The 22,002-nt window shown below is 47.8% G+C and overlaps 1 protein-coding gene across 4 annotated transcripts in view; it reads left to right on the forward strand.

The window, feature by feature from the left end:
- The window catches only part of TRAPPC9 (trafficking protein particle complex subunit 9), a 383,632-nt gene that overhangs the window by 116,051 nt on the left and 245,579 nt on the right, over positions 1–22,002 (forward strand). For all 4 annotated transcript variants that reach the window (XM_040261742.1, XM_040261741.1, XM_040261743.1 and 1 more), the window contains one exon: positions 1,186–1,310. In XM_040261742.1, the coding sequence (XP_040117676.1) occupies positions 1,186–1,310 (125 nt within the window). The remainder of the gene's footprint in view (positions 1–1,185; positions 1,311–22,002) is intronic.

A 22,002-nucleotide genomic window follows, 5' to 3' on the forward strand; every position in this document is an offset into this window, starting at 1 on the left:
GGTCCCTGTTGAGTCTGAGCTGCTCGTGGGGTTTGTGCTCCCCTGCTTGCCGCTTGGATGATGCGTTGGCACCTGGCTTGCCTGTCACTGAGTTTCGGTGTTGCTCTGCTGCTCTGTCAACTTTCTGTTGGGATCCTGAGGGATTCATGAACTATTCTGCAGCCCCTTCCTGAAATTGTGTTTTGGGTCTGCTGCTTCTCTGCTTAATGCAAATCATTTAAAAACTAACTTTTCGTGGTGATGCTCCCAGCAAACGTTTCTTCACAACTGGCGGTCTGATTTAGAAGTGCTTCTAGTTGATAACTGAGTCAGTTTTTTGGGGGGCACAGAAGATATTTATCTGCACTGCTGTTAGCAGTATTTATGGTCTGGAAATGAGGGTGGGTGGCATTTTTCTTCAGCCTCGTGTGGCCATTGTGCTGTCCAGAGGGCCCTTGAGTAGCTCAGGGAGTCCGGGAGGGGCATAACCTGACTGGCATTTCTGTGGACTGACTGCTGTCGGGGCGCATGGACAAGGCAACATGAGGGGCAGCCAAGGAGGCCTCCTCTGCTCCTCTGGCGGGAGGCGGTGGGACCTGGACCTGGGTGGTAGCCTTGAAGGCCGTTTTAGGAAGCACCTTGAGAGCTAACAAGACTTCCAGGCGGATGGGATGTGGGTGTGAGACCAAGGACTTAGGGGCGAGTCCCGGGTTAGGCTGACAGGTGACGTCAGGGACTCGGAGAGAGAGCCAGTGGTGGTGGGCCCTTTACAGGGGTTCACACAGTCCTTTGACCCAGTAGTGGCTCCTAGAACTGGGAGAGGAGATGGCTTGCAGACTGAGTTAGGGGGCTGGGTGAAGCCACCCTCAGGAATGGAGGCTGCTGGAGTGGCTCATGCAGGCTGGTGACTGCGGGGAGCGTCGTCCAAGCACAGGCAGCTGGGCCGGGTTTGGCAGTGAGGAGGGGCTGGCCGGTGGAAAGGCACCCAGCCTTTCTCAGAGGCGACCTGTCCTGGCTTTGATCTGTAACGGCTGTGACCACGTGCACGGGAGAGTCACCAGCCGGCTGGCCTTTACACGAGACGGAGCAGCAAGAACACGCTGGAGCCCTGCTCCAGATGCTAGTGATCTTTGAATAAAATCTCCTACATTAAAAAAAAAGAAATCGGATCAGCCTCTGACTCACGATTCTCTCTTCCTTTTTCAGACGGCATCAGTGTGAGCGGCTTTCCGCTGTGCAGCCCCTTCCGCCAGGTGGTCAGGCCCCGGGTGGAGAGCAAGCCCGTGAACGCGGCCGAGGGCTGCCGGCCCGGGGAGCCGGGCCACGTGAAGGTGAGTCGGCCCCAGCAGCCCGCTGAGACGCTCAGCGCTCCTGGCTTCTCCCGCGCCTTTCTGTGGCAAACTTGGCGTGTTTTTCAGAAAGGAGAGGAAGGATGTATTTGCCGACAAGATGTGTGTTTGTGGGAAGCTGGTGTTTCTCCTTCCCCGTGAGGTTCGGGAGCCTCGAGGGCCTTGTGTGGTGCTGCTGCTGACGCGGCCTTACTGAAGCTTCGAGATTTTGTGGGTTGAATGGAGGACTGTTCTGACGGAAGTAGGACATCACCTGCCTTTTTCTTGTTCACTTGAAAATTGTATCTGTTGAGTCACTGTTCTCAGTTCAGGTGTTTATCACAGAAATGCTTCTTAATCCTCAGGCAGCTCTTTCCGCTCTTTGGTTTGTGGGCAACAAGGGAGGCAGAGGGAACACACCGTAAGGAGCAGGTGTTTGCGCGAAGGCATCAGGGCGGCGCGCGCAGCCGTCGCGCCGTCAGCGTCTGGGGGCGTGGTGCACGTGCCTGCGCAGGGAGAGCGCGTGGAGCGCGTGTGGAGCGCGGGCACCAGCGTCTCCGTGGCTGTGACCGGAACGGGCGCAGCGTCAGCCATGGCGACGGCAGGCAGGCCGCGTGCAGGCCCAGCCTCTCGGGGCGCTACTCACACTCTCCATGTCTAACAGGGGCGGTGCCTGGCTCAACCTGTCAGAGGAGCTTGGCTTCACTGGCTGTGAGTCAGTGGGTCAACAGAGCGTGAGCCACGGGGCCTGCTCCTGATGAAACGAGACCACGCTGGAAGGGCCCTGAGGCCACCTGCCGTGAAGCTGCGGCAAATGGGGGGTGGGGACCACGCCTGCCTGGATGACAGTGGGTGCGTTGGTGGGTGAAGGGCTCAGGAGCTGGATTAGGGGGAGTCTCTCCACTCAGGGCCCTGCAGGGAGGAGGAGGGAGGCTGGTACGGCTGGGGTCCCTTGTCACTTAGACCCTTGCTCAGAAGCTTGAGAGCTGTGCTCGGGCTCTCATGCTGGCCACATGCCCTGGGATGTGGGAAGAAGATCCCAGCCAAGGGAGCAAAGGCATGGAGGTCCACAGGCCTGGGAGGCATGGGACCAGGGGGTGTTGGGTGCTCTTGGCGGGCGGGGCTGTCGGCAGGGAGCCATGGAGGGGAAGCTGGGGAAGTGGCTTCCTCCCAGGGTCCCGGGTGTCTCTTCCCTGCCGTCTTGGAATGACCGCCGGGGTGTCCCTCCTCGCGGGTCAGGCCCTTCAGTGTTGTTCCATTTACCTCTGCGGTTGGCCGTGTGCCCCACTCGCTTCTGTCTGCCGTCAGTGGCCGCTGGGGCATGATTGTCTTTTACCCACATCACAGACATGGCTCCTCTTCGAGCTGTCGGCGTGCTGTTGGGCGGGCGTGCTGACTTGCGGGAGCCTTCTTGATGAGAGAGAGCCCCCTGGCTTGTCTGAGGTCTGTGCTAGGTGAGGGGTGCGGTGAGTCCAAACCTGTGGAATGTTGCACCTGTCTGCGGTGGTCCAGATGTGCCCCCATGAGGCTCGGCGGGGCAGGGGTGTCCGTGGGTGTTCTATGCTTCTGGGGCCGTCGTGTGGGGTCTCCTGGCACTGCTGAGCCTGTTGCATCCTCCTTCTCCCCCAAACAAGGACAGCTTTAATTGGGAACATGCTAAACGTGTAAAATCCTCTCTGAGGAACAGTGTAGTCATGGAAACAGGTCGTTCAGTGACAGCGGCTTCTGGGGAACCCCTCTGGAAGTGGGGAGAGAGAACATGTGTTTCCTCAGACTCCCACAGAGAGTCGCTCCCCGCTCAGCCACTCCACGCCTGTCCACCAGCCCGAAGGATCCCTCGGATTGGAAGCAGATGGTGTGGAGTGGCTGCACGCGAGATGTCAGGTTGCTGTAAGCCAGACTTCTCAGCATGGCCTCTCTGACCCTTGGCTGGTCCGTCTTCAGGGCAGCAGTTGGGTCCACAGGCACCTCCCGGGGGAGCCAGTGATGCTGGCCTCTGCCCGGGCAGCGAGGGTCTGAGCCGAGGATGCCAGCACTCCCGCCCCTGCCTGCAGGCTGCACCCTGAAAACCGCTGAGCCGCAGTCCCCTCACCTGCAGCTGGGGAGAAAATCCTTTCTCACGAGGCTGTTAGTGAAGATCCGGTGAAACCACCCTTGGGCAGGTGTTTTATTAAAAGCAGTGCATAGGTTGGGGAGGAGGGACAGAACTGGGGGCTGCCTGGACAGGTGAGTCGAGGGGCCTGGTAAAGGCCCTGGTTACAGAGCAGGCAGAGCCAGGCCATGTTGCCCACCCGCCCGGACCCTGCCCGTCTTCATCCTGCTGTGTGGATGTGCTGATTTGGCCGCCGCCTCCTGCACCTGTCTTGTCAAAAGGATAGGTCATGACTGTTCACTGATACAGGCTCTTGAGCACAAAACTCAGAGGAACCTTCGAAATTAAGTAGTGAATCTTAAATCCAACAAGACTGTTCTCAGTAGCTGTTCAGGTTGTCTGTGAAGAGAGCTTTACTTCTTCCTTTCCAGGAAAGATAACATTCCTTTTCCTGCTTTATCATACTAACCATGTGGATGATTGTAGAGATAAACCATTCAGTCTTTCATCATTAAGTGTGATGTTAGCTGTAGCTTTTTCATACACATCCTTTATTGTATTAAGGAAGTTCCCTACAACCATTGCAAAAAACAAGCAAAAAATTATAGCTAATAATCCAATGAGGAAGATAGACGTTGAATGCAAAATAATATTTAATTAGTTCAAAAGAAGGAATAAAGAGAGGGCAAAGGAAGCAAAGGAAAATGGGACAGAAAACAAACAGCACTTAAGCCACATCAGTAATAAACTTAACTGCATCAGTAAGCAGATCGAAAGTAAGTGGTCTAAATACTCTAATTGTGGGTAGAGAGTGTCAGATTGGATAAAAAACCAGGACCCACCTCCAGCTGTATCCAAGTAATGAATTTTAAATATAAAGACAAAAATAGGTTGAAACTAAATGGATGGAAAAAGATACACCATTCTTACACCAATCTTGTGGCATTATGGGGAACAGAGAAAAGTAAACTTCAGAGCAAAGAATATTACCAAGGATAAAAGGTCTTTTCATAATGATGAAGGGCTCAATTTTTCAAGAAAGTTTAAGCCATAAATATTTATATACCTAATAACAGAGCTTCAAGATACATGAAGCAAAAACTGATAGAATTGTAAGACGAAATTAATCTAGAGCGTTCAATATCCTTCAATTATTGATAGAACAAGTAGACAGAAATGAGTAAAGACAGAGAAGATTGGAACTATACTGTCAATCAGTTTGACCCAGTTGACATTTATGGAACACTCCCCAGTTGAGTACAGAATATATGTTCCTTTCCAGTGCACCCAGAACAGTTGCCAATACCCACCATACTGGGCTGTGATGGTTAGATTCTGTGTGTCAACTGTGCTAGGCCGTGGCGCCTGGCTGTTTGGTCAAACGTGAGTCTAGATATGGCTGTAAAGCACTTTTGGAGACATGACTAATATTTACAACCAGTTGATTTTAAATAAGAGATTATTCTTAATAGTATGAATAGGCCTCATCCAACCAGTTGAAATTGTTGTTGTTCAGCCTCTAAGTTGTGTCCAACTCTTTGTGACCCCGTGGACTGCAGCACACCAGGCTGCTCTGACTTCCAGAGAAGGAATACTGCCTCAAGGCTTGACATAGTTCCTGAGTGAGTTTTCAGCCTGCCCTGCAGATCTCAACCTCGCCAGCCACCACAATCACATTGGCCAGTTCCTTAAAATGAGCCTCTTTGTCCAGATGTACGCACAAGAGCTGCCCACACTGGTGCCCTGTTGGTTTGTAGTTCTGTCTCTTCAGAGAGCCCTGACTGATATACAGAGGGCCACAGAACAAATATCGATAAACGTAAAAGGAGTCTCATTTTATAAAGCATATCCTGACAGTAGTAGAGTTAAATTAGAAACCAGTAACCAGAAGTCTTTGAAAAGCCCTCAGACATTTGGAAACAAAATGGCACACAAATAACCCACGGGTCAAAGAGTAAATGAAAAGTTAGAAAGGGTTTTGAAATGAGTGGAAGTGAAAGTGCGACATATGATCTGTGAGAGGGCACCGAAGCAGTGTTTCTGGAGAAACGTATAGTGCTTAATGCTTGTGGTGGAGCAGAAGCCTGGCCTGCAATCAATAAACCTCAGCCTTAACCAGAAGAAAGCAGAAAAATTGTGGAAATTAAGCCTAAAGTAGAAAAGGAAATAATAGAGACCCACAAACCCCCTACAGCCCAGTTTGTACTCACAGGTGAAAGCTGGGTGTGCTTTCCCCTGAGGTCAGCCATGCCGGCCACTACCAGGCGGGCCCCCCGATTCTGCCCTGTTGGTGCTGACTCTTTGATTAGAGGGTCTCTCTCAGTGCCTTTGATTCCTGGCACTTTCTCCAGTCCTCTTCTAGGGCCGAGTTCTGATGTCACCCTCTCTGCCAAGCCTTTCAAGGGTGCTGGTGCTCAGTCGCTGCCAAACGATGTCCGACTCTTTGCAACCCCATGAGCTATAGCCCGCCAGGCTCCCCTGTCCATGGGATTTCCCAGGCCAGAATATCGGAGTGGGTAGCCATTCCCTTTTCCAAGGGATTTTCCCGGCCCAGGGATTGAACCAGCATCTCCTGCTCGGCAGGCAGATTCTTTACTGCCAAACTACCTGGGAAGCCCCTGGCCCTGTGCTAATACCCCTGGGTTCCCTGAAATGTCAGCTCCTTGTGGCCATGTGTCCTTTGGGAGACCTTTCTGGATCCAGATATTTCAGAAAGTGAGGTCACATGTCCCCTCTCCATAGGAATCCTCTTTTCTCCAAAGAGGCTCTCTCCATCAGTGAGGCAGGGCAGTACGGTAGGTCTCTTCTGTCTCAGGGTAAAGTTTGAAATTCTTTAGAAGCCTGATGACATTCTGTCTTATGTCCTGTGAAATATTTTGTTTTACTTTAGCCTTTACAGTAAAGAACAATAGGATGTTCGTGAAGTTCTCATATATTGTTACGTTTTAATAATTGTATGTATAAATGGACTGACCAGAGAATCTGCTAAGAAAACTTAAGAGAAATGTATTCAAGAAAAAAACACAAAAAACCTGTGTCACTCAACAGCATCTTTTCTTAATCAGGCTGTGTTACGAGTGGAAATGGTTCTGAGCCTTTTGATGCCCGCGGGCAGCAGAGGAGGGTTCTTGTTAGCTCAGAAAAGAAAGTGTGTTAGACCATTTGTTCATGGATTGTTTATTAGTACACGCCCAAGGATGGCAAGCAGGCGCAGGCCCAGGCTGTAGACTGTGTTGGCCAGAGAGGCTTGGCACATGGCAGCAGAGAACTTTCAGACAGTGTTTACAGTTACTTCTCTTATGCAGCTTCACAGTATTTGAGTGGGAATTACTGAGCAGCCCAGGAAGATTAAACAACATGCCCAAGGTCAAGCAGTTTCAAAGTAGAAGCTAAAATTCAAACCCAGTGATGGCTAAATCCCAAAGCTTGCACTGCTCCCACAGTATCATGCCTCCTCTCTATATAAGCTTTGTAAGTTTCCAAACTTACTATGGGATACGAAACATCCTCTGTTGATTCAAGGCATATTTATAGAGCAGTGAATATGAGCTTTCGCCTATCTGACCCTCACTTTTCAATCTGTAAGACGCAGATAATAAGCCTTCCTCCTGGGCTGTTGTAGGGAGGAAAGTGTCTGCTATTAGCCTGGTAGATAAGAAGAGCTTACAGAATGGCAAATCCAATCCAGTTCCAAATTATTTCTAATCTTTCCCAGGAACAGTTAAGGGAGGCAGTTTAAACTCTACAAAATTTAACCATAAAAGTGTCAAAAAGAATCCTTCAATCTGCTCAACAATTTCAGAACTTAGTAAGAAAGGGAGCAGTGAGGGAAGTGGAGAGGCTGCTGCTTGTGGAATTCTAAACAGATGTCATGGAGAGGGGCCAGAAGAGCGTGCCTGGAGGGGCCCATGAGATGGTGAAGGCCCTCGTCCATCAGAAAGACCCCTGTTCCTCTGAACCCCCGGCACACTTCATCCCCTGCCTCTATCCGACAGGCCCCTGACGAGGAACGGTTCAGTGCTGAATTCAGGAAGCCGGGGCTCTAATGGAGCAGGACGGTGTCCTGGAGTGTATCTTCTCTCAGAGGAGATGTCCGGTCAGCTTGTGAGACGTGCTGGGCATGCGGGGAGGTCGAGGAGGGAAGAGGACCCCCGGCCGTCTGTAGGAGACGCTTGCACACAGACTGTGTCCGATGGTTTCCTGCACTGAGGCAGGCAGGGCACGACTTAGAACATCACCAGCGGGCGCCAGAGTCCCGACCTACCTATGTGCCAAGTTTTTTTTTTTTTCCCATTGCTGTGCTCTCTCACTCCTTGTCTATTAATCATGAACTACGTTTGACCCCAGCAGGGCCTTCAGCACTGGATCCCACACCGCGGCTGCTTCCGAATCATCTGGCGGCTTGTTGGGACGCAATGCTGAGCCCCCCCTCGGGTTCTGACTCAGCAGGTCCTGGTTGGCACCAGGAGGGAGTTTCTAACAGGTTCTCAGCTGCTGCTGCTGCTGGTGATGAGCAGCACACTTTGAGGACCACTGCCGTCAGGCATGAGATGTTTTCGATTTAGCTTTTTTTTTTTTTTACTGCCTGCAGGACTGGACTGTAGGCAGTTCTGGACCTTTCTCATATGCCTCGTGACCTGGGATTAGCTCACAGCCTGGCACATGGGAAGCTGGCTGATGTGAAGTCGCTGGGTCATGTCCGGCTCTTTGTGACCCCATGGACTGTAGCCTACCAGACTCCTCCATCCATGGGATTTTCCAAGCAAGAGTACTGGAATGGGCTGCCATTTCCTTCTCCAGGGGATCTTCCCAACCCAGGGATCGAACCCAGGTCTCTCCCGCATTGTGCAGGCAGATGCTTTACCGTCTGAGCCACCAGGGAAGCTGGCTAAGTGGCTCACTTCTAGGTACCTTGTGGACTGATTTGTAGCACCTGGACTCCTGAGACGGCATTTTCAGGAACATTTGTGGTGAAATCTTAACATAAACATACAATTAAAATTAAAGCTGGGCATCCACATGCTTATTTGGGGAAAGTCAAGGAACACTGGTCTAGGAATCCATGAACCCAGATGCAGCCCGGGCCCTTCTAGGGGATGAGATGGACCATGGTGGCGCCTTGTAGGGTTCTTTGAAGCCCCGCAGCCTGTGAGCTCCTGGTCATCATGAGAGAGCCTGGCGGTTCACTGGCAGGAACCCCGAATTCCCAGGGAGACAGTGGAAGAAAAGGTATACTTACATTGTATTCTTGCCAAACAGGAAAGTTGAGTTAGATCGGTTTTTCAGAAGGACTGACAGAAAGCCAATGTGTTTGCTTTCAGTAAGGAAATGGGAACTTCAGACCACAGACAGTGCGAGAGTCATTTCACAAAATGTACTGTCATACACATTTAGGTGATCTCATTAGTCCCTAAAAACCCAAAACTGGTTAAAGAGCAGCCACATTAAACAAAAAAATCCTGCCCTTTCTCCCCACCTGGAAACAACTACACTATTGAAAGAAGCAAAATGGGGAGAAAATTATTTTGGCATCAGACAGCCACGGAATAAACAGCGTTGTCGGCATTGTGGGTGGGTTACTTCCTGTCATCTGTGAAATGGAGATAATCCACCCTCTCTCAGCGGGCTTCTGAGGGTGAAGCAGGTCACAGAACGCAGTGTGGAGACCCCCCAGCTCCCTTTGCCCCCTGGCTGGCATTTGCCCCTGTCAGCTCATCTTTGCCGGATGGTGGTGTTGGCAGTTGGCTTGTCTGTCATCCCACATGACCCACGGAGGCAGAAAACGCTCATCTTTCTTTATCCACACTCTGCGGAATATCTAGCCCTCGCTGGGTGCCCAGCTGCTGACTGTTGGACTAGGAGAGTCACAGAAGGCTTGTGGAGGAGGCAGGCAAAAGGAGGAGACTTGTTCTAGAGTGGGGAAGTGGCGTTTGAAGCTGCAGGACCAGCCTAGACAAAAGCAGGGCGGCATAAGCTTCTTTTACATATTTGGAGCAATTCTGTTCCAATATGGCAATTAAAGATGAGCTGGGAGAAGGTTAGCAGAGACCACATGGTGCACAGTCCTGAATGCCTCTTGAAAGATCCAGCCTGTCTAATGGGGGCAATGGCAGCCACTTTGAGACCGTAAGGGAGGACCAACAGTGTCACTGTGACCTTCCCCAACCTGAAATTGTTGGATTTGTAAAGCAAAACTTGCATGTGTGGGGTTTTCTTTGGAAGTCAGGGTGTGGAGAATTAGCTGCTGTATGTCTCAGAATAGGTATAGAGAGTGTGTGTATGTATGTATGTGTGTGTGTATATATATATATGATAAAGAAAACCATTGCTTTATAAATAATAGTCCCTGAAGAAAATTGTGAGAAAAGGAAGCAACAAAGAAAGTAGACAACTAAATATTAGGATAATTATCAGCTGCTATAGAACAGGCCTTGAGTGACTTTAAAAGCAGTTCCATGATGTAGAGGACAATTATTTCACCTTTCTGACCCTCAGTTTTAAAAAAAATCAGGAATGGATATTAGATTTTCTCAAATGCTTTTTGTATGTCCTGTGCGATGAATGTATCTTTTTTCTTTTTTAGTTTGTTAATGAAGTGGTTTATACTGACGGATTTTAGAATGTTAAACCAGCCCTGCATTCTTGGAATAAACCCCACCTGGTCTTGCTGTAGCATCCACTTTAGTCTTGAAACATATGAAGCATCCTTAAGAATAAATCTGGCGGAAGCTGTGTGTGGAGGACCTGTGCCCTGCGTTACTAGTAAGAGACAGTGAGGTCCGACGTAAGGCAGTGGGGGCACGTGGTGGAAAGGTGCGTGTGTTTCAGAGGCTCCTGTGGAAATATCAGTGCTGCTGTGTGGTAAGAATCAGTGTTGAGAGTGTGAGGCTAAAACTCGCTGCTGGGTAGCGTGGCGATGGCCTGAGCCTACCTAGTGCTTCCCCTGCGACTAGAGAAGATCAGTGCTTTAGCAGCATCACAGAGGCATGGACTGTGCCTCTCATGTGCTTTTAAATCGGTTGGTAATCCTTGCCTGATTCAGTAACATCATTAAAGTTTTATGAAATGATTTTCTGTGTCTATTATGTCTTCTCCTTTTATCAAGTGGCCTTCTCCTGCAAAGTAGCACTTTGAGGGGCCAGCCAACTGCTGGGCCTACTCAGTTACCCAGAAATACAATGCCTGCTAGAAAAACAGAAACAAAATGCTTTTTTTCCCCTTTGATTTCTAATTCCGCAGTAAGAAATTGTTTAAAAACTTCAAATGGTGAGAAATTAGGGTTTTCTCTCTTCTTTTTTGAGATCCGTTATGGTCTTGGGTTTTTATTGATTCAGTGTGTTTTGATCCCTTAAAATCGTTTTTCTGGTTGCTCCACTTGTCACGGGTTTGGCCAGTGACAGCATTCTTGTGCCCTTTTGACATGACTCATTAATCATTGAAAGATGGATTGCTCTTTGTTACAAGCAGTTCCCCAGAGCAGGGGAATCGGACTTTCTTCTTGAGGAAGATGGTGTTCTTCTTGGGGAAAATGAGGCCCGAGGGAGTTGTGACACTGTGAGATTGTGCTGCCAGGCGGTGGTGGAGGGGGGTGCTCGCATCCCTGACTCTATGCCTGGGGGGTGGGGGGCTCTCCCTGGCCAGTCTGTGCTTCGTTGATTGGAGTGCTGAGTCATCACTGCTCCCAGCCTGAATTTGCTGTCTCGTTTGGACCGGTTACCTGCTCCCACCATGCTCCTCATTGTTCCCTTAACGTGCAAGCATCTGGAATGTGATTTCTCTGTGGCAAGCTTGCCTGATGCCGAGATCGATGTCTACCTTCTGGTGCTGCACCGGATGCCGCAGGGGAAGACAGACAGGATGTGTTTCTGGCCCTCCAAGAGCCGGCAGTATGGAGGGACACACAGGTCACCAGAAAGCAGGCCAGATACGGGGAGGAGAGGAGGAGCCGTATTGGCTGAGGGTGGTGTCAGCTCTTCTGGAAGTTCCAGATCAAAACCCTGAGGTCAAGAGGCATGCATTTCAGATGTTAATTAAATTAAATTTGATGAAGTGGAAAGAGTAGGGTTTTTGGAGTCTTAAAGCCAATTTGGGCCTGGGTCTTGCTCCTGATGCTGTGATCTTAACATACTGCTTTCCTCCCTGTTTCTTTAAACTTCAGTGGGGGAGTTATATTGTTTCCCCTCTCTTTTTTCCCACCTGGTATAGTTTTGAGACTGATGTGAGAGAACTTTGAGTTTAAGGTCTCAGCAAATGTAGTTAGTTGTTAATTTATTTGTTATAAATATACATTTCATTGGGCTGCAGAGAAGCAGTGGTTAGGAGCAAGGCCTTTAGCTCCATAACTTACGAGCTGTGCCACCCAGGGCAAGTGAATTAACCTCTCTGAGCCTTTTTTGTCTCCTCTATAAAAGGGGGACAACTAGCACCAGTCTGGTAGGACGACTGTGAGTTAAACAGAGAACAGCACTTAGATATAGGACGTGCTCAGCTTACTCTTCCTGCTCTGAAGCTCACCGGCGGCTCTGCTCATAGGCAGCCTCCTCCCTTTGCCCACCTCACCTCTCTGTAATTCCATTTTATTTAAAATCTCTCCCAGAAGAGAGCACCCATGCTTGCTCTGCTGGGTGCCTGGAGCCCTAAAGGCTGCTGTTCACCAGCAGGGTCTCTCTGAGCAGCACGGCCCAAGACACCCGTTTGCATCTCACTGCAAGTTAGCTTAACTGCAGGAGAAATTTGGACTTGCTTGTGGAAGCAATAGAGCACCCCAGGGTTTTGGTGTACTCTGACAGCAGGGACAAATCGGCTCCCTGACATTTCCAAACACCTTGGAGAGCAATGGAGAAAAGGTCCTGTCTTTGAAGCTCGTTCCTGTCGTTGTCTCCCTGGGGAACCTCTAGCTGCCAGGTTGTGGGGATTGGTTAGGCGCCAGTGGAAGACTGATTCAGCAAAGGTGTCACGGCGTGCTTCGCGCAGATGCACTCTTGACATCTTGCCGAGAAGCTGTAGCCCGTCAGCACCATATCTCCGTTTGAAATGGGGAAACTGAGGCGCAGAGCACTCGCTTCCTGACAGTTGATAGAGCTGACAGTGGCTTGTCTGAGTCCGCGGTCTCAGCTGTGTCCTTCCCTCAGTGCCCCCTGCGCCCCAGCGCTGGCAGTGTGCAGGGCTAGCTGTGTGGCCTCTGGCCCTCCCCCGGACCTGGAGTACCGCTGTGGACCCGCGCGAGGCCGTCCTTCCCCTGGAGCCTCACCCCGTCCCTGGCTGCTGCCCTTTCTGCTCCTCTTCCCCTTGGACACGCTCCTGAGTGGGAGTCAGACGAAACGAGGGAAAAATGTTGCCAGCATCAAAGTGACTCAGTTAAAGTATGACTGTGTTTTCACATTAAATATCAAGACCTGTCATCCGACCGGGTGCATAGACTATGAGTTACAGTGTTGGAGATGAGAACTGCCCTGGGGAGCCGGAGACGCTCTGTGACAGTGTCCGCAGTGGCCACTGAACAGCTGAATGGAAGCTGGCTCTGGTGTGTTTTCTGGAAGAGGTGTCAAGTATCGACTGAGCGCTCAGGAGAAGCCACCCGGTGGGCAGAGTCCGTGCAGGAATCCTGGAGCCGTTCTGTTCCTGTTCAGGCTAGACGGGTGGCCAGCAGTGTTTACCCGGGAACAGGGGGCAGGAGCCTGGTGAAATCCAGGCCTCGGGTCTCCTCCACTTTGTGACCACTCCTCCGTCTCCCCTTGTATTTCATGACCTTGACGCTTTTAAGGAGTGCTGGTCAGCTATTTTGTAGGCTGTTCCTTCATTTGGGCGCCTTTGATGTTTTTCTTATAATGAGACAGACCTGACTTGCCCTTCTCATTGCCTGTGTCAGTGATGTTGACTTTGATCGCCTGGCTGGTGTGGTGTTTGCCAGAATAGTCTCCATACTCAGGTCTCTGGGAGCAAGTCCCCAGGTTCAGTCCGTGATCAAGGGGTGGGGTGGGGGAAGGGAGGGTGGGAATTAAGCTTGGGCTTCTGTTGAGGGAGGAGCTAGAAATGATCTGGAGTCCACTGTAAGCTGAGATCTCCAAGAGCCCAGGCCTCAGTGCTGGTGCGTCATTGAAATGTATTTTTCTCCGGGGAATAACCAAAATCTCCATTAGAAAGTCACTTTGGAATGCATTTTCAGGTTTGAGATTGTTGAGCTAGGGAGTTATGATAGTGTTGTTAAACTTTTCTCCAAGTAGCTCAAGAATGGAGTCTGTGTGGCACGAGCTGAGACCCGTCTTTCCCCAGCAGAATACTTGGTGTCTCCCTGCTCGATTTAAAAAGCCATTTCTGCAGTATACTAACACATAAATATGGAATTTAGAAAGATGGTAACGATAGCCCTGTATGCGAGACAGTGAAAGAGACACAGATGTATAGATAGAACAGTCTTTTGGACCCTGTGGGAGAGGGAGAGGGTGGGATGATTTGGGAGAATGGCATTAAAACATGTATAATACCATATAAGAAACGAATTGCCAGTCCAGGTTCGATGTAGGATACAGGATGCTTGGGGCTGGTGAACTGGGATGACCCAGAGGGATGGTACGGGGAGGGAGGTGGGAGGGGAGTTCAGGATTGGGAACACGTGTACACCCGTGGTGGATTCATGTTGCTGTATGGCAAAACCAATACAATATTGTAAAGTAATTAGCCTCCAATTAAGTAAATTTAAATTAAAAAAAAAAGCCATTTCTGGGAAGCCTGGGAAAAATACTGAGTAAGTAGTGGCCGCTAGTTACTCACGTTAGGGAAAATGGTTTATAATAGCCCCCTGTGTGGCAAAGGTTCCGTTGAATACCCTGCGTCTTGTTTCTAGTACCTCCAGTGAACCTGGCTGGGTCGGTTTTGCAAGGGCTGAGGCCATGTTCCACACAAACTGGCTTCAGTCTTCTGGACCCTCTTTCCTGGGCTTGGCGTCGTCTCCGGCCTGCTTGGCCTGAATTGTCTGGGTTTGCAATCACAGCCCATCAAGGGAGCTGCGTGAAAGCCTGGGGTGGGAAACAAGCACAGCTGGCTTAGAGTCTCTTGATGAACCATAGCTCTAAGGTGTAACATTTCTAAAGGGGATCAGGGGTATCTCGTCAGATGCCTGCTGTGTGTGGGCAGAGGTGGAAGGTGGATGCCTACCTCAGAGGTGGGAGGCTCAGGCTGGGGGTGATTTCTTCCCGGGGGAGGTGGTGTGAGAGAGTAGATTCAGACCCTGGCTCTCTCCCCCGAAGGCCTGTGCTCTTTGCACTGTGCCTGGGGCTGTGAGCCCAGTGCAGAGCCTTGGAGTTTGTTCCTTCATGCATGCTGCCTATCACAAAAGTAACGAAGCTCCTTGTAGGAGAAATGTGGAAGCTTAAGAACCGTGTGGAGCAGAAGGGCAGGGTGGGCCCCGCCGTCTCTCTACGCAGAGCTGAGGGCCCTCCCCTCCAGTGTCTCTGTGTTTCCTCACGTAGGTGTGGTCAGACCTTAGGGACAGCGTAGTCTTCTGCCCATTGCACTGAAAGTTGAGCATACACTTTTCTCATTGCATGAAAGACTTTCTTGCAAGCTTAGTTTTAAGTCACTGCCCGACAGAACTGCACCATGATTCACAGCTTGACTCTGCTGGTTTGACACTCGGGTTGCTAGTTTGTCACAACGGTCACACTTTGACAGCAGCAGCTAATCTCATGGAATAGTGCACCGGCAGAGCCTCGTGAGCAAGGAGTTATGGAGCGGCTCTTACTTCAGGGCCGTCCCCCCTGTGCAGCTGGGGAGTGAGGCTGGCAGGAGGAAAATGGTCCATTCTTCCTGCTTTCTCTCACATGCCAGGCATGTGTCAGGCCATTTAGGAGGCTGCAAAAAAGCCCAGGGGTAGATGATTCTTATTGAGAGTAGAGAGGAGGGGATTGAAAACCAGTTCTCATGTGTGTGTGGTGGGTTCTGGAAGCAGTTGGGAGTTGCCATGTGGCAGATGGAGATGGTGCGTCACCGGTACCCCCCCCCCATAGTGACAGTTGGGAAGGACCGATTTCAGAGGGTGTTTGGGTGGCTAGAGGGCTGCCTGCTGGACATCCAGGTGGACATGGCTTATTAAAGGAGTAAATTTCAACTGCAGCTCCAGGGGAGCTTCAGGCAGGTGAAGTCAGTTAGGGATGACCAGCCTGTGGATAGAGGCTGAATTGTGCTGATTCCTTGGGATGAATGAGAGACGTAAAGAGGAGCAAAGGTGGGTCCCTTTGCTGGGGACATCAGCATTTAAGGGGCATCAGGAAAGTGAATCAGAAACTCAGAAGGTAAACACACTTTTCTGAGGTTAAAGGTGTCATGGTACTTTTCCCATTGTCTGTTTTTCACTCCTTCATTGTAAATTAATTGACTGTAGATGCTTGGATTGACCTGTGCATCTTTTTCTTTTCTTTTTTTTTTTAACACCATTCTATTTTGGTTACTACAGTTTTTTAATACAGTTTGAAACAAGGAAATATGGTCCTTCCAGATTTGTTCTTAAGATTGCTTTGGCTATTTGGGACTCCATACAGATTTTAGGATTGTTTTGTATGTGTTTTACTTTGTAATAAAATAGTGCTTAAGAATTAGGTCACTTTAGTTAATTTTAAAATATAAAAATGGCTCGAAAATGAGCACTGCTGTTGCCAGTCACACAACCTGTGTCAGACTGGGGGGAATTTTCTCCCAGTCCTTCCATTCCATATATTGCTTTTTAAACAACATGTAGCCCTATGAAATAGAAGAAGAGCCACCTATGGTATGCTGGGGATTCTTACAGAGGGGGTTCTCTTAGATGCCATCTGATGTCTCAGCAAACTTGGGCGCTGCTTCTGTTCGCTGCCGTCCCGCTTCTTCATTGTGGTGGCGCAGTTGCCGGCACTGCTCAGGAGATGACGTCCTTGGCCGTTTCTCCAGGCCTGGCAGGAGCAGGAAGGGTCCAGCCTTGTCACAGGGTTAAGGGGAGGGCCAGGTCAAGGTGGTCCTGATTGCCACCAGGATGTGCTTTTAGAATTTGAAGTTTCTTGCAGTCAGCTCTCAGGAGTCACTAGTCAAGAGGCACAAGGGTTTGTCCTGCCAGTTCCTGATGGTATTTATTGAGAATGAGATAGAAGTGCTCTGACTGCACGGGGAGCTGAGGATGCATTTACTAAAATGCCATTTTTCAGTGGATCAATGTGCACTAAACCTTTTAGAAATGAGCATGAAGGCAGAGCCATGTGGTTTAAGAATTAGCAGACCTTAGCAGCAGTGCATCAGTAGTGATGCTGTTTTCTGTCTGTTGAATAACAGCCTGGGCAAGTAGCCATTTTCAGAAATATTTGTGAAATTGAATCTAAAGTAGTGGGCAGTTATTTCTGGAAACCAGTCTTTCTAAGCCGTATTCTTTTGATTTAGCTGGAATGTGTAGAAAATAGATTGACAGTCTTCTGAAACACTCAACCTGCTTCCATCCGGAGACTGTAATTTAATATTTTTTGATATATGCATGCACTAGAAGCCTAGAGAGTACAATTTCCAGTTTCCAGAACAGAAAGGAAATTCACGCTAACGCCAGATTACCTCCTTGTGTGGGACTTCACCCACCAGCACTGGGCTTCTGATGGTGACGTGGAGAAGGGGTTCCAGGCTGCAGGCCTTTGCTGCTGAGTTCACAAAGGCTTCCCTGAAATTGGACTGGGAAAGTCTGCACGCAGATTGAGGGAGTGGCCAGGAAGCAAGCCATAGCCCAGTACCACGGGCATGCAAAGAGTTACAGGAAGTCAGTGCTTCACTGCAGTCTGCAAGGAGCAACCAAGTCAGGTCTAAAACTGCTCTATAGCATTTTAGCCAGAGACCCATGAACTTTCCACATGAGATCATTTCTGCAGAGGATGAGCACAGTCAGAGACCACAGACTATAAGAGGAGACAGACTGTCATGAAGGGGAATCTACAGGTGCAACAGATTGGGAGAATCTGTGCCTCAAGACCCAGAAATAATAGGATAGACTGAAAGCGACTTTTAAATAGGCCTATTGGAAATGAGCTGGAGGGTAGCAGAAGAAATGAAGCCACAAGTATGAAACTAAAGCAGGCAGATTTGTAAAAGAACCAAATGGATATTATGAAAATTTTAAAATTAAAGAAATATAACTACTGAAGTAAAAAAGAATTAAAAGCATAGAGCTGATGGGTTAAAGAGAGGGCTAGATGCAATTGAAGAATGAGGAGCGGATAAGTGAATTGGAAGATAGAGCTTAAGGAACCTCCCAGAATGTGTCTCCATAAGACAGATGGAAAATGTGAAAGAGGAGTTAGGGTCTAATATATGTCTAATAGGAGTTCCAGAAATAGTGAACAGGGAAAAATTCTGGAGAGAAAAGTATTCAGAGATAATGAATGATAGCTTAAGAAACAGTGAACCCTTAATTGAATGAGTACATCAAGTTTTTAGTTTTCAAGTTTAATGAGAATGATAAATCCTCAGATCCAAGAAGCTTAACAAACCCCAAACAGAATAAAGACAGAGAACAGCACATCATAATCAAATTGCTGTGAACAGGTTGTATTGAGGGAAACCTTTAAAGCATCCAGAGAAAAAGCATACACTCTATGGAAACAAAAGGAACGATTATAGACATTATATAATGTACTTAATGTAGACACCAAGTAATGGTTGTCAGAAAAGAATGCAGCCAGAGACCATGGGATGCTATCTTTCACTTGGCAAAAGAAAATAATTGTTAACTTAGGATTTTACATCCAGCAAAGATATCCTCAAAGAAAGAAGATGAAATAAAGATCTAGGGGCAAATGTCGAGAGAGTTCATCTCTAGTCAAGACTTGGTCTGCAAGAGTACTGAAAGGAAGTGCTTCAGGTGGAAGATATCAAGGATTCCTATCTTGAAATGTGTTGGAAAGAGTAGGAATATGGGTAAATTAAAATGCTTATTCTTAGAAATCTAAAACCTTTGTTAAGAGAAAATTAATCATATTGTAAGCAAAAACACCTGTTTTATTGTTTCAAAAGATATAAAAAATTATGACAGAAATAGAGTAGAAGGGAGAAATGGAAATATATGGTGTTAAGTTCTTAAACTGTATATACAAATGCATAATAATATTATTTGAAGATAGATTATGGTAAGTCCATAGATCAGGAATGAAGAAGTAAAGCTCTTTATTTCCCTGACACATTTTTATGTACATGGAAAGCCCTAAGGAATTTACAGATAGACCACTAGAACAGTTAATTTAGCTGCATAATAGGATACAGGTCAATATAAAAAAGCCAATTTTATTTGTGTATAATACTAGACATTTAGAAGGCGAAATAAAAAATGCCATACCACTTACAGAAACAACTGAAAAATCATATACTTATGAATGATGGAAGAAAAGATGTGTAAGAACCGTACATTGAAATTTACAAGAATTTCTTTCAGAAAAATACTCAAATAAATAAAGATATTGAGTTGTACATATTCCTGGGTTCAGTTCAGTTTAGTTGCATGGTCGTGTCTGACTCTTTGCGACCCCATGAATTGCAGCACGCCAGGTTTCCCTGTCCATCACCAGCTTCTGGAGTTTACCCAAACTCATGTCCATAGAGCTGGTGATGCCATCCAACCATCTCATCCTCTTTCGTTCCCTTCTCCTCCCGCCTTCAGTCTTTCCCGGCATCAGGGTCTTTTCAAATGAATCAGCTTTTCACATTAGGTGGCCAAAGTATTGGAGTTTCAGCTTCAGCATCAGTCCTGCCAATGAACAGTCAGGGCTGATCTCCTTCAGAATGGACTGGTTGGATCTCCTTGCAGTCCAAGTGACTCCCAAGAGTCTTCTCCAACACCACAGTTCAAAAGCATCAATTCTTCGGCTCTCAGCTTTCTTTATAGTCCAACTCTTATATCCATACATGACCACTGGAAAAACCATAGCCTTGACTAGATGGACCTTTGTTGGCAAAGTAATGCCTCTGCTTATTCCTGGGTAGTGATACCTAATATTAAGATGACGGTTCTTTCCTTAAATTGATCCTGAAATTGATCCTTAAATTCCAGCAGGCTTATCTTATAAAGAAATTAATAACTTGATTCTAAAATTTGTGTGGAAGTGCATTGGACCTGACACACCCAGACAACAAAGCCGCAATAATCAAGAGAGTGTGGTGTTGGCATAAGATTAAACGTAGATTAATGGAAACAAAATATGGAGTCTAGCAACAGACCTATATATACATAAATTCAGTTGATTTTGGACAAATGTGCCAGGGTAGTTGAAAGGGGGAAATGATGAACTTTTTCAACAAATGATACTTGAAACAGTTAATTAACCCATATAGTAGCTCAGCTGTTAAAGAATCCTCCTGCAATGCAGGAGACCCTGGTTTGATTCCTGGGTCAGGAAGATTCACTGGAGAAGGGATAGTCTGCCCACTCCAGTATCCTTGGGCTTCCCTTGTGGCTCAACTGGTAAAGAATCCGCTTGCAATGTGGGAGACTTGGGTTTGATCCCTGGATTGAGAAGATCCCCTGGAGAAGGGAAAGGCTACCCACTCCAGTATTCTGGCCTGGAGAATTCTGTGGACTATATAGTCCATGGGGTCGCAAAGAGTCAGACACGACTGAGAGACTTTCACTTTCCCATGCCGAAAAGCAACTTTTGAGACTTAGACCCCAAACACATAAAAATTGAATCGAACTGGATCATAGATCTAGAATACAAATGGTGAAGTTGTAAGGTTTGTCAAAGAAAACATCAGAGAAAATCTTTGATCTTGGGGTGTGCAGAAATTTCTCAGGGCACAAAGCGTGAAATGTGAAGGACAAAATGATAAGTTAGACTTCATGAAAATTGAAAATTCCTACCCTTCTAAAATCACTTTTATGGAAATGAAAACAGAAGCTTTATCCTTGGAGTTAAGTATTTGTAAAACATAACATCTGTTAAAGCACTTGTGTCCAGAATATATTAAAATAAACGAGCAAGACTCTTCAACTCAACAATAAGGAGACGAAGAACCTGATTTTTAAAATAGGAAAGAAACTGAGCAGCTAATGCGTCAGAGAAGATGCATGGATGGCAGATGCTCATGCGGAGGCCTTGGGACCGTGTGCCCGGTGGGGATTGTGTGCCCGGTAGGGAGATGCAGACCACTGCTGTCCTGGGTACACTATCGTCTATTAGAGGCCGAGGTGGGGCCAGTGACTGCTCCCAGTGTTGGTGAGGGTCCTGGTGGGGAGCCGGGGCTCTCCACCCTTGTTAGGGAGAGTGTTAAACCGTATGCCTGCTTTGGAGGGCTCTCTAACCATTTCTTACACAGTTACCTTTGTGATGCGGGAGTTCTAGATATTTTCCCTTGAAAAGTGAAAGCATAGGTTCATGTAGAGACTTGGCTGGGTTTAGAGCAGCTTCGTTCATAGTAACCCCAAACTCGAAAAAAAAAAATGCAAATGTCTGTGACCACATAAATGATGGAACAAACCGTGATATATCCATACAGTGGACTGTTGCTTGGCTGTAAAATGATATAAACCGCTGATAGTCCCAGCAAGATGGGTGAATCTCAGAAACATTCCAAACACAAGAATGCATGCTGTGTGAGTAAGGAATTCAGGAATGTGTAAAACTAAGCTGTCATGACAGGAAGCAGCATGCTGGAGACCAAGGGCGGGACAGACACTGGCGTTGACAGGAGGCGAGAACTCGGAGGGGACCTGGAAATATTCTATGTGTGAATCGTGCTGGTGGTCACACCAGCAGTTTCATTTATTAAAGTTGTTGTTCTGTCTGCTTAATGTGGCAGCGTTTTATTGCCCGTTAATTATTCTCAGGAAAATTGACTAAAGCAACTTTCCTGCGCTCAGAGAAGTCCTCTTTGACTTGGTTCTCTCCCCATTCATCCCGCTGATGTGTTCGGTAGTGCCCTGTGTTTTTATTTATGGAATCACTCAGCTCCCACTGAGTTGTAATTGCCTCTTTCCCTGCCTCCCGCATCAGGCTTTCAGCTTCTTAAGAGCAGGAATGACTTTTATACATCTGCCTCCAGAGCACAGCCCAATAATGCTTGGCATCGACACTCACTGCTTCTAAGTGTGTATTTAGTTTCATAGTTTCAGTTTATTGATTACCTCCCATGTGCCAGCGATAGTGCTAAATGCCTCTCACTTATTATTTCTGATCTTTAGTAAACATTTGCTGTGCACACGATGAATCCTTAATACATCCCAGAAATTATAGTCTCATAGTCTACTAGAAGTTATAGTTGCATGGTCTCACACTGAGAAGTGATAAGTGTGTCTCACAAAAAGGCTGAAGCTCAGTCAGTTCAGTTGCTCAGTCGTGTCCGACTCTTTGCAACCCCATGGACTGCAGCACGCCAGGCTTCCCTGTCCGTCACCAACTCCTGGGGCCTGCTCAAACTCACGTCCATCAAGTCTGTGATGCCATCCAGCCATCTCATCCTCTGTCATCCCCCTCTCCTCCAGCCTTCTATCTTTCCTAGCGTCAGGGTCTTTACCAATGAGTCAAGTCTTTGCATCGGGTGGCCAAAGTATTGGAGTTTCAGCTTCAGCAAAAGTCCTTCCAATGAATAAACACCCAGGACTGATTTCCTTTA

This window comes from Oryx dammah, unplaced genomic scaffold (assembly GCF_014754425.2).
Source record: "Oryx dammah isolate SB20612 unplaced genomic scaffold, SCBI_Odam_1.1 HiC_scaffold_19, whole genome shotgun sequence".
Lineage (NCBI taxonomy): Eukaryota > Metazoa > Chordata > Mammalia > Artiodactyla > Bovidae > Oryx > Oryx dammah.